Source organism: Polypterus senegalus, chromosome 16 (assembly GCF_016835505.1).
Source record: "Polypterus senegalus isolate Bchr_013 chromosome 16, ASM1683550v1, whole genome shotgun sequence".
NCBI lineage: Eukaryota > Metazoa > Chordata > Cladistia > Polypteriformes > Polypteridae > Polypterus > Polypterus senegalus.
The window spans coordinates 6,133,001-6,145,670 of NC_053169.1; the positions used below are offsets into that span (position 1 = coordinate 6,133,001).

Consider the following 12,670-nt stretch of genomic DNA (forward strand, 5'->3'; position numbering starts at 1 on the left):
ATTGGCTTTATTAGTTATGATGGCGGCTAGCCTTTGTACCCCAGAAAATACAGAAATAAATAAAAATGAGAGAAGAAAAAATGGAAAGTTTCCTTTTTTTCTCCCCCTTTCTATGGTTCACATTAGGTTATCTGAGAGGAGCAAATGAAATGAGTCCCACACTGGCCAATTCAGAAAGGGACAGGCTGCTGTAAACTTGTCCTTTCTTGTGGGCCATTAGAAATGGTCAACCTGAGTCCTTTTCATTTTGTCTTCTGGGTTTAGCTGGTCAGTTATAGAATGCATGTGACCAGTGCCATGAGTCATCCAAACTCCATGAGGCCTTTGTGCTTTAACTATAAATGTCAGTGCATGGAGAATGCTAAAATAAGCCTCTGCCAAAACCATCTACTGCCCTCTAGTGGTATCCTCTAAACCAGTGCTTCTTAAGCTGTGTTTCTGTGCAAACATATTGTACAGGAGTTCATAAATACCTTGAATCAGCTACTGGAAATAAAAAAAAGAAAATTAACCGTGATCAACACTGATCGTGTCTCTCGTCACTCTGATCTGAGCTCAGCCAAACCAAAAAGCAGAGGTTCAGATGTCTGTTCTGGTAGTTATTAAATGATTTTACAGTTTAGCAAAGGCAGCGTTGCATTTGACACTGTGTATCTGTTGTGTACATTAACTGTACTGAACATATTACTGTTACTGAAGTTATCTGTTACATTTTTTTACCAACACGTGTAGACAGTGCAAGTCAGATTTCTACTTTTTTATTATAATTGCGGAAATTCACATGCTTTTGAGAAGTCAGATGTTTTTAATTTTCAATAAATCAAATGATCGTTTAAGAAATACGTATTGTATTTACACAGGTTGTCTTTTGTATCATACTAAATGTTTTTGGAGATCAGATGCAATTTAAACCCATGTCATATCGTGCAAGTCTATGTGTGAGTTAGACATGCCGATCACAGTCATTGCTCTCACTGAAGCACCAAGTCAAATTACATGATTGAAAAGTGCAGCCCATGTCACATTTACCAACTGAGCACCAAACCTTCAGCACAGTCATGCTTGCCCTCTTTCTGACAGCCAATATAGCATGTTGCCTGACGGCACGGTGTTTTACGAAAGGTTAGCAGCTGTAGTTGAGTTCAGCAGTAATCGCTGCCCTTTAATTCTACAATATGAGATATCAGACTGACAAGCTTCTCTTCTATTTTTGAGGATCAAAACACGCGTATTCCTTATGCCAGGTTGCTACATTCTAAGCATCGTACTTGCAGTTAAGCATTCACTGGTTCATTTGGTTTGCAGTTCCTCTTTCCAAGTAATGACAACATCAAATTTAATAATCCTAGCCAGTCACAGACTAGTTGGTCTCAGCTGCTGGGTATGTCACATTAGGCGATCATCTTTACAGGGGTACACTGCTGACCGCTTCTGACTGGCTAAGATGATGTAAATGAAGGCTACGATTGAAAATGACTGGAAAAGTCGTCTATTGTAACTTGGCCTTAAGTGTTACAAAAAAGCAAAAGAAAAAAAAATACAGGAAATTAGGAAGAGGGCAAATACTGCAGTTACATTTCAGCTGACCTTTGTGCCGTTCTTCGCATTCTCATCTGCATCTTTAAAGTTATGGTAATGTGCAGACATACTCCTCTCAGGAAAATCCAAAAAAGACGTCAATCAATTGCAACGAGTGCAGAATGCAGCTACTAGAATCTTAAGTAGGAAAAGAAAATCCGAGCACATCTCTCCAGTTTTGATGTCACTACACTGGTTACCCGTGGCATTTAGAATTGACTTTAAAATTCTGCTTATGGTTTACAAAACCTTAAATAATCTCATCCTTTATCTCAGAATGCCTCTCACCTTACACTCCAAATCGTAACCTTAGAACCTCAAATGAAGGTCTGCTTAGAATTCCAAGTGCTAAACTTAAAAGAAGCAGTGAGGCGGCCTTCTGCTGTGATGCACCTAAAATCTGGAATACAAATTTACCGACAGAAATTCGCCAGGCTAATACGGTGGCGCACTTTAAAAGGACTGCTAAAAACTTATTATTTTAACATGGCTTTCTCAGAGCTTCATTTTAGTGTAACCCTGATATTCTGTATATGTATTGAATTTTCATTTTTTTCGCGGCTATGAAATCCGTACTAACCCCTACTTTCTCTGCTGTTCTTTTTCTGGCCTCTTGTGGTGCCAATCTGCGCCCAAACCACCTGATCAGGGCACCATGCAGTCCTTACATTGATGGGTTGAAGGCCAGAGGTCCACATGACCATCATTGTCTAATTCTTCCACGTGGAGCCTGAAAACCATGAGGGCATGAATGAGATCATTGTGATCTCGTGGCCCTGGAACCCCTGCAGATTTTGTTTTTTATTTTTTTTTCTCCAGCCGTCTGGAGTTTATTTTTTTGTCGCCCTTGGCCGTCAGACTTTACTTTTATTCTATGTTAATTAGTATGGCCTAACTTCATTTTTAGATTTTTTCTTTTTTTTCCTTTCTTCATCTTGTAAAGCACTTTGAGCTACATCATTTGTATGAAAACGTGCTATAGATATAAATGTTGTTGTTCAGATTTTGAAGACTTACCTCATCAGGAAATGCATGAAAATAAAATCCTACCATTATAATAAAACAGAAGGCCCAAAGAAGCAAATTAAACCTTGGATAAAAAACTGAAAACAACTTTGCTGATAACTTCAAACCATAACTGACTGAATAAGCGAGAGAAGAGAAAATCAGACTTCAATTCTAGCCAACTGAAGCTTATTGTGATCATTTACAAAATGCCATTGATTACATTTGAACACTATTTTCCTAAAGGTCAGGACCTAAGAGAAGTGTTTTTGTGTGTTCTGGAGCCATTTAACTTAAATAAACAAGAACTACGCATCTACAAATGAAGAAAATATGTTGGCTACTCAGATGCTATGTTATAAAAATTTGAAAAACCAGTTTACCTCTTGACAAATTTTGGCAAAGAAAAATCGTACTGCATATGGACTCGAGTGAAAAAGAACTTAGGATCCTAGCCCACTTTAATTCTACAGACTTATGAAACTTACTGTTCAATGGTCACTACAACCAAGAACAAATTAAGCTAAATACCGTATGACCACCAGTATTACCGTTAACAAACCTTACACCAAATATTGATGATTTGTGTCATTCAGGGCAAGCACATCATTCTTGTTAGGACTGTGCATTTGTGCATTTATATTTATCATACCTGAAATCTGAAACGGTTATTATCACATCTTTTTACATTGTATATATTTCCAAAATTAAAATATTTTTCATTACACAACTGTTCATTTTTTTATTTTCTTTTTAATTTTCAAAAGGGTCCTATGGATTAAGATACAGTGGTACCTCGGTATACGTCCACTTTGGAATAAGTCCAACTTGGTATATGTCCTGTTTGGACGCGAAATATTTTGCTTGGTATATGACCTTTGTTTGGAATACGACTCGCGTGCTAGAACACGGCGCGATACCCTTGTTTACCTGTCTTGAGACAAAGCCACGAGTGCCCACGAGCGTCAGTACGCCAGTTGCTAGCATTCAGTGAACAACCCGCGCTATAACTCTCTGTGAATTTTCATGTGATTGTGTGTTTTTACGTGTAAATTTGAATCGATTGTTGAAAAGTATGAAGGTGGCATGCGTATCTGGAACTTGGCTGCTGCATACATAAGCACTTTGAGCTACTGTTTGTATGAAAATGTGCTATATAAATAAATGCTGTTGTTGTTGTTGCATACAGTATGCCGAGAACGACGGTATCTACGATTGTGAAAAACAAAGACGTTATTAAAAAGTAAAGTGAGGTTAAATTTTCATTTATTTCATCTAATTGCTTTTGTATTTATGTATTTTAGTATTAAGCAGTGTTTAAATTATTTTATACAACCCCATCAATGTATAATATGCCAATAACAATAGGATTTTTTCTCATGGGAATGGATTAATCACTTCCCCTTCATTTCTTATGGGAAAAATTAGTTTGGTATAAGTCCAAGGATCAGGAACGGATTAAGGATGTATACCGAGGTACCACTGTATTTTTGTATCGGGTCCCACAGTCCCAAAGCGTTTTAGAAATGTGGCCACACTGGCGACTGGCGTTGTTCACGTCTCATCAAGATGGCACATATTGGGACAGGAATCCCGTCACCACCGTACATTGGAAATTCTGCCCACTTGCACGCTGCACTCCGTTATGACAGACTGAGTGTAATGAACAGGAGATATTTGGGAATAATTTGAAGCAAACTAACTTTGAAAACGATGTCTTCTTTTGTTAGAAGAATAAGTGGTTGTATTTCTTATGACTGTTACTGTTAGCTTAATGCTGGGGTTCTCAAAGTCGGTCCTGGGGGTCCACTGTGGCTTCAGGCCTTTGTTCCAACCAGCTTCTGTTTTTAATTGGACTCCTGGGCTAATTAAGGGAACTGTTATTTCCCTAAGTTCTGCATTTTGGGAACAATACATAAATTAGAAAACAAAGTTTGGTTAGAAAAATATATACAGTATGTATTAAAATGTACTAAACAGTTATATGGGACTAATGTATTTTTTTTAACACTATTTTCATCTTGACTTTCATTCTACTTTTCTAAGTGTTCTAATGGTTTAATGAATCCACTAATTAGCGGATCTGACGCTAAAGCAGTTGCGGTCTTTCACGATTCAGTGTTGATTGCCTGGGTGTCTGTTCTGCTCGTTGTCATTATTAAGATACAATGAAGGGAGCAAACTTCATAGAGAAGGGACAAAATTGAATGAAAAGAGAGTTAAGCATTTAAATCCAAAACAGAAATATTTCTGAGTTTCTTACAAATGTAAAACTCATGCTGCTGCGCTTTTCTGAATGTAGAATAAGAGAAGAAAGAAATCCCAGGAAATTAAATGAGATCAGTGATTGCGAATCCGGCTGGAACAAAAACCTGCAGCCACAGTGGGCCCCCAGGACCGACTTTGAGAACCCCTGGCTTAATGGAACCTTTGACACAAGAAAAACCATCAGTCGAAACTCATTCCGCTCCCCCAAATTCTTTGCAACAATTGCAGAAGTATACAAATAAATGAGACGCTTATGCATGACACACGTGGCAGCACAGAAATAGATAAAACTAAGCAAAAGATGCAAGCTCTGTGATCTACGAACACTAAGTAACAAGCTTGCTCTTAAGGCAGCTTAATTCTATCATTTCCATGCAGATTGAACACAACATGTCATTATACTCAAGAAACATACATGAGGTGAGAAAAGCTGACTGCTGGTGACAAACGGTTCCCTGAAGACCTTAATGATAAGGTTGAGGTCCCTCAAGTACTGGCGGACATCAGCCATGAATGCTTTCACTAACTCGTAGTACATTTGCTCTCCTGAGTTTGAGGGCTCCTCATCTTGAAGTAACCATCCACTGATGTCCTCCTCATCTTGGTGAAACATGTCCATCAGCACCTAAAAGAAGGAACAAAATGATCAAAATAAACCCATTTAATGAAAATTATCCTGCCACGAGCAGAAAAAAAAGCAGACAAGTTCAAATAGTGATTCTTAAATCTTCCTCATAATTCCTCAGCTTAACATTACAATAGTGCACTGCCTGCACAGCAAGCTCATCGGATGCCATGCTAATCCTTCACACATGACAGAGGATGCGAGTGTCAGCTGAAAGCACAACTGCATCAGTTTATAGAAAGAGTTGAGAAATATGCTGGGATTTGTGAAGTCTGGCAGGTATGGCTGCAAGTGGGTGCAAATGATCGACTGTGTACAAAAAATTAAACGGTATGTATTTTAACAATGACGGTTATATAAATGAATACATTAAACACATTTGATATTGTAAAAAAACGTGCAGAAGAGCCCCACCATCTGAGAAGGAGATCTTGAGGTGTGAGCCAGGACATAGCGAGGGGTCCGCTCACTCGTGTAACCAGCAGTCAGATTGTAAATTATGGGAAAACGCGGGATGATCACGAGCCTACAATTCTGAATGCAACTCCAGTTTGAAGAAAAAAAAAAAATCTTGTAGCTTCGAAATCCTCTGGTTTATGTATTTTTACTTGTACTGCTGCTATTTTATGATATCACGAGCGGGTCCCCACCCGCTCACTTCACTCGCCAATCCCACCGACTTGCACTACATGCCACCAACTTCACGTCTCTGCTGCTCGTGTTGTGAAAAAGGGGGGCTGAACGCACCCCAGGAAACGCGTTCACTCCTCCCAAACGGTGATACAATGGGAAACAAATACAGTGCAGTTGTTTTTTGTTAACCTCCTGTTTGCTCAATCAGCTGTTGTCTTGCTGCTGCTGCTGCTGCTGCCGCCACTGCGCTGTGTGATCTGCATCTCGCGCGTCACTTCAAACATTTAAAAGCCTGTACAGCTGCTGTCCTACTCTTTGTCTTTTATTTCCGGCCCTGGGCGTGGCTAAATCTCTTGTCACAAAGTCTCATCTTGCAGGATGAGAGGTGAGCTCTTGATATTTTATAGTTTATCATTTACAAAAGGGCATAAGAATATGAAAACATCACAACATCACATTAAAGTACGATAAATTCTGAAAAGAATGATACCAAACATATATATGTAGGTTTTAAAATAAGCCCGATTTAAAAGTGTGACAAAAAACGTGACATAAAAATGTCACATAAAATCGTTGCACTTTCAGGCTTAGGATTTTAGAAATATAGAGTAGATTTCTGAGCTACAGATACTCAAACAAATTTTGAAAAAAAGGCAATAAAAATTAGGAGAATCTATGACATCCACAGCAAAAAGAATAAAATCTATTATTTTGTCGAAAATGAGGAAAAAAAAAATGCAAGGACTTACCTTGTCTGCACACATGGCCACCTTGATATCCTGCTGAGAAATTTCATAGTGTCGTATATTCCGTACATAGTTCCCTGCCAGTTTCAAAATATCTGCTGAAATATATTCCAGCACTGCTACGATGTAAATTGACACCTGATGGTCGATTTTGTATCCCAGAACCTCCTAGAAAATCAAAAAAGAAATCAAATGTTAACTATTAGCTTTGCTCTACAAGTCAAGACAAGATGGATGCATATTACAGCTTTGATTTGGACAGTTCAGGCACATTTTTATGGTAGAACATTTACTGGACCAAGAAACATGGGGTTAAGAGCGTTTTCTCTACTCTAATCTAATGAAGCCAATTAAAAACTGTTCTGCAGAATCCATGCAAGGGGCCAGAGGCAACAAACAGCTGTGGCGACGGTGTGGCACTCAGCAAAAACCACAGCCAAATATTCGCCGTAACCACGACAGCTCACACAAACTCTAAACCAAGACTGACAACAAATGTTATTGCTTTGACGTATTAGCTTCAGCCTTGGTCCACCATCGTGCTGTATTAAAGGTATTTTCACACTCCTAGTCTTTTTGCTTCGTTTCGAAAGGGGCTGAGTCGTTACTTTGTTTTAAATTGTTTAGTTAGTTCAATTGCATTTCACACTCCAACATTCAAGTTAACTAAACATATCAATAAACATCCCGCAGACCTCTCAATGGCTTCCTTCATTGGGCAGAAACGGGGAAACAAATATATAATGGAAGGTCAAAAATAGTTGTGTTTGCGCACAACCATATTATCCACATCTACTTGTTTATTTACCAAACACAACTCTTGTGCAAAACTTCTATGCTCAAAAAACTGGAAAATACTAAAAAAAAATGATGTGCTACTATGCATGGTACAAAGAGGCCATGTTTGAAATAGCGGAGGGTACAAAAGAAGGCACAGCTGAACAAAGTTGAGTTTCTCCAGGCTCAATGTACGAACACAAACATCAAGACAAGTGCACATTATACAACAACAGATAGACAGACAGCATAAACAGACATAAGACAGTAGAACCTCTGGTCACGAACATTTCCGAACACGTACAAACCGGGTTACGATCAAAAGTTTGCCAAAATGTTGCATCTCTTCACGACCACACGCTCTGGTGGCGAACAAAAACACTGGCGGCCAGTTTCCCTACAAGTGTTCGTACGCGCCAATGATCTCCCATTCTCCGTTTCCCATTTTCTTTTGTTTGCATATACAGGGCCTAACAAAGCAGCTGTTGTTGCAAAAGGAGTTACAATGTTAACCAGGCAGAGGCCTCAAGTGCTGGAAGAGGTGGAAAAACTGTTGCTAGTGTGGCTGAACGAGAAGCACCTTGCAGGAGATAGTGTAAGTGAGGCGATCATATGCGAGATAGCCAGGAAGATTCATGGCGAGTTGCTGAAAAATAAATCCTCCTTCGAGTGGCAAAGGTGAGGAATTTAAGGCCAGTAGAGGATGGTTTGAAGAGTTTCGCAAGAGAAGTGGCATTCATTTTGTTCCCCTATGCTTAAAACTCACAAAAAAAAAATGTTTACAGCGAGCGGTTCATAAGGTTCTAGTGCTATCTCTTACAATGTTAGTTTTCTCTGTTGTTAAAGGGTTTCTCAGTGTTATTCAATGTTTTTACATTTAGTTTACTATTAAACTGTGCATTCTATGGTATAATTAACTATTTTTGTGCTTAAAAAACCTATTTTTGTGCTTAAAAATATATATATATATATATAAATGTATATATATATATATATATATATATATATATATATATATATATATATATTTACATACAGTTTGTACGTTTGGAAAGGATTAATTGTACTTACATACAATCTAATGGGAAAATTACATTTGGGTCGCAACCAAATCGGGTTGCGTCCAGAGTTTTGGAACAAATTATGGTCGTCTCCAGAGGTACCATTGTATATGAATAATGCAACAGATAAATTGGTAAATAGTTGTAAAGTGTTCAAGTAATGAAAAACATTAACATAATGCACAGACATATCAGACTGTACCGCAAGTCCCTAAATGAGTGTAAACAGAAAAGCTTGAAAACTACAGAAAAGCAACATTTATATAAATCTTCAAGGTGCAAAATGTGATGCTGAAGAAGAACCAAACTGAAAGTACAACTGTGACAAACAAGTCATTAGTCCAAAAACTCTCTTCCTCTTCTTCTTTCAGCTGCTCCCATTAGGGGTTGTCACAGTGGATCATCTTCTTCCATCTCTTCCTGTCCTCATCATCTTGTTCTGTCACCCCCATCACCTGCATGTCCTCTCTCACCACATCCATAAACCTCCTCTTAGGCCTTCCTCTTCTCCTCTTCCCTGTCAGCTCTATCCTTAGCACCCTTTTCCCAATATACCCCTCATCTCTCCTTTGCACATGTCCAAACCAACGCAATCTCGCCTCTCTGACTTTGTCTCCTTACCAGCCAACCCGACCCTCTAATGTCCTCATTTCTAATCCTGTCCATCCTCGTCACACCCAGTGCAAATCTTAGCGTCTTTAACTCTGCCACCTCCAGCTCTGTCTCCTGTGTCACTGTCCCCAGCCCATATAACATAGCTGGTCTCACTACCGTCCTGTAGACCTTCCCTTTGACTCTTGCTGATACCCATCTGTCACAAATCACTCCTGACACTCTTCTCCACCCTGTCTGCACTCTCTTTTTCACTTCTCTTCCACACTCCCCATTACTCTGTACTGTTGATCCCAAGTATTTGAACTCATCCTACTTTCGCCAACTTCCTGCATCCTCACCAATCCACTGACCTCCCTCTCATTCACACACATGTGATGTTCCTACTGACCTTCATTCCTCTGATTTTCATAAATGTTCTCTCACAGGATTTCTTCACAATACAATTCCTATACAATTCATCCTCCTCTGCTTCTAGCGAGCTTTGTCTTACTCCACTCCTGACTCACCCAGGCTGGAGAGGAGAGGCTCCTTTTGAAGGCAGACCCGGGAGTACTTCCAGTACATCAGAGGTGAACCCTAGAAGAACTTAATACGACAGACAGAGCCTCCAGGGGACATGGGAGTCGTCTTCCCAGATGCTTCATCCACGAACTCAGAAGGACCTCAACAGGGCTGCCTGCCTGCCCACCACGTGGATCCTCAGGGGGTAACATGAAAGAGGAACGATGCCATCCAGCATACTGAGGGAACACATTGCCGTGGGGAGCATTTTCCCATGTCAACCTGGCCATACTGTTATTTCCCACAGGCAAAACAAGAATCCAGTGGGAAATAAACCAACATATAATTAAATAAATAAAAAGCTTTGGACCGATAATAGCAACACTGTGCTGGATATTTTGTATTTAATACAATGGTAGGGTCTCAGGTTCAAAGAAACAAATGTGTCTTTAATGTGAGAACAAATTTCATTACCTTTAAAAGAGGGTGAATTTTGTCAACAGGCAACGCTAAAGGGTTTCTCCTTTTTCTCTTCTCTATAGCAGCCTGAGCATCAGCGATGGCCCACTTGTCAATTGGATGGGGAAAGCTTTTTTGAACTCGCTCCTAAAATGAAAGCAGACATGGCTGGTCAGATTACCCAAATTCAAATGCAACTTCATAACAATGCAGATTATATACACATGCACAGTTTTTGACTGAGAAACCATTGTTAATTGTTAGGAAATATGAAGTACAGGAATGGTCCACTGAGATATGCAAAGCACAGTGGGAAATGCCATGTGAATTCTCTATTATGTCAGTTAGAGGAAAATGTGTTACCCAATTTCACCTACTTATGATGTAACCCCGACCTTCTTCTCCTCGTTTTGTTATATGGAACAACAAAAAAACAAAACTCAGCCAGAAACATCATTTTGCTTTCATGTGGCATTTAGAGTAATGCTTTGATCACATAATGCAGGGGTGGGCAAAGTCAGTCCAGAAGGGCCGCAGTGGATGCAGGTTTTTTGTTCCAACCCAGTTGCGTAATTAGAAAACAATCCTTGCCAATAATTTGATTTCCTGGCTTGTTTGTGATGCCATGTCAGGTCATTCTCATAAATCCTCAAAAAGGAGAAAAAAAAATCTAGGATATCATCCAAATGATTTGAAGCCTAAAACAGAGAAGTAATTCTCAGTCCTTCACTTTCCTTCCAAGTACTTAATTAAACCAAATAGTGCACGATAAATACACGCCGGTGTAAATGGAAACAAACTAAATGGAGAAAGGCTGGTTTCTTTTGTCATGTAAATATTATTCCTAATAGTTTTGACCCCCAAGATGTCAGACTCCTTAACACCAGGCTGCCCTCTGGTTTCTTCCACACGGCCTCAACCACCTCTAAAAATAGAACTTTTATACAAGCAAGTCACTGTCCTGCAAAGACGAGTGTACAGGTAGAGAAGAACTGAAAATCTCACACTGACCTTTAAGGAGTTTGACACTCTTGATATCCTTCTGCTGTGAAGCATTCTGACCTGTCATTGTTTACACATGTCTTAAACAACTCTCATCATACACTGATCACTTCTGTATTATCTATATCTATTATTAATTTATTATAGTACATAATTATTGAAGGGCGGCACGGTGGCGCAGTGCCTCGCAGTTAGGAGACCCAGGTTCGCTTCCCGGGTCCTCCCAGCGTGGAGTTTGCATGTTCTCCCCCTGTCTGCCTTGGTTTCCTACGGGTGCTCCGGTTTCCTCCTACAGTCCGAAGACATGCAGGTTAGGTGCATTGGCGGTCCTAAATTGTCCCTAGTGTGTGCTTGGTGTGTGTGTGTGCGTGCCCAGCGGTGGGCTGGCACCCTGCCTGGGGTTTGTTCCCGCCTTGCGCCCTGTGTTGGCTAGGATTGGCTCTAGCAGACCCCCGTGACCCTGTGCTAGGATATAGCGGCTTGGACAATGACTGACTGATTTATTTATTGACTATATGTATCTATGTAGATTGCATAATACCATACATTGCATCAACGTACATACTGCTTACTAAACATCAATATTGCTGCTACTTGTCTTGTTTGTGTTTTAATTTAAATTTTAATTCTATTTTTAATTTCATTGTAATTTTTTATTTGCACTTCATGTTGTTACACTGTGGAGCCCGGGATTCGCAATTTTGTCTATCTGTATACTTGTACTGTATATGGTTTAGATGACAATAAAGTTTGCTTTGCCTTGACTTTGTTTCAGCCTAAAAGAAGCAATTAAAGGTTCAAAATTTTACTGAGCAAGATAACTAAAATAAAGGAGAAGTGTTACTTGAGCAAGAAGTGCTTCTTATTAAGCAATTGGGTTGGAACAAAAGCCTGCAGTCACTGCGGCCCTCCAGGAATGACTTTGCCTACCCTGACATAATGGGTTTCTTATGCTTTGTAATTTTTAATAAAAAATGCATATCTTTTAATTACTCTTAGTATCAACCAATCAGGAAAGGGAACAGTAAAGTAACATGTCAAGTCGGGGAGCGGGCACTGGTACAGCGCATTGCCGCACCCACCACACAATGAAACAACTCGGGATTCTGGTTGGCAACCCTCCAGGCAGACACGCAGTCCAGTCCAACCTTCCGGAAATTACCCTCTATCTGCCACAGCCAGTGAAACGTGCCACATGGCCGTAGTGTCGTAACTGACGCTCCCTCACAATATAGGTAATGTGCCTCATTTAGGACTCCATGAGCAACACAAAGTCAAACTAACGGTACTCAAGGATTTTCCAGAGAGACACAGTACCAAAGGAGTCCAGTCTTCGTCTCGGGTCACTGGATAGCGTAAACGTCTCACAACCATATAGCAAGACAGGAAGCACCAGGACT

General features: G+C 39.9%; 1 protein-coding gene across 2 annotated transcripts in view; it reads right to left on the reverse strand.

The window, feature by feature from the left end:
• The window catches only part of LOC120516982 (son of sevenless homolog 1-like), a 119,942-nt gene that overhangs the window by 55,563 nt on the left and 51,709 nt on the right, over positions 1-12,670 (reverse strand). For both annotated transcript variants that reach the window (XM_039739023.1, XM_039739025.1), the window contains exons 3-5: positions 10,284-10,415; positions 6,859-7,023; positions 5,267-5,476 (exon numbers count right to left, since the gene is read on the reverse strand). In XM_039739023.1, coding sequence (XP_039594957.1) covers positions 5,267-5,476; positions 6,859-7,023; positions 10,284-10,415 — 507 coding nt within the window. The remainder of the gene's footprint in view (positions 1-5,266; positions 5,477-6,858; positions 7,024-10,283; positions 10,416-12,670) is intronic.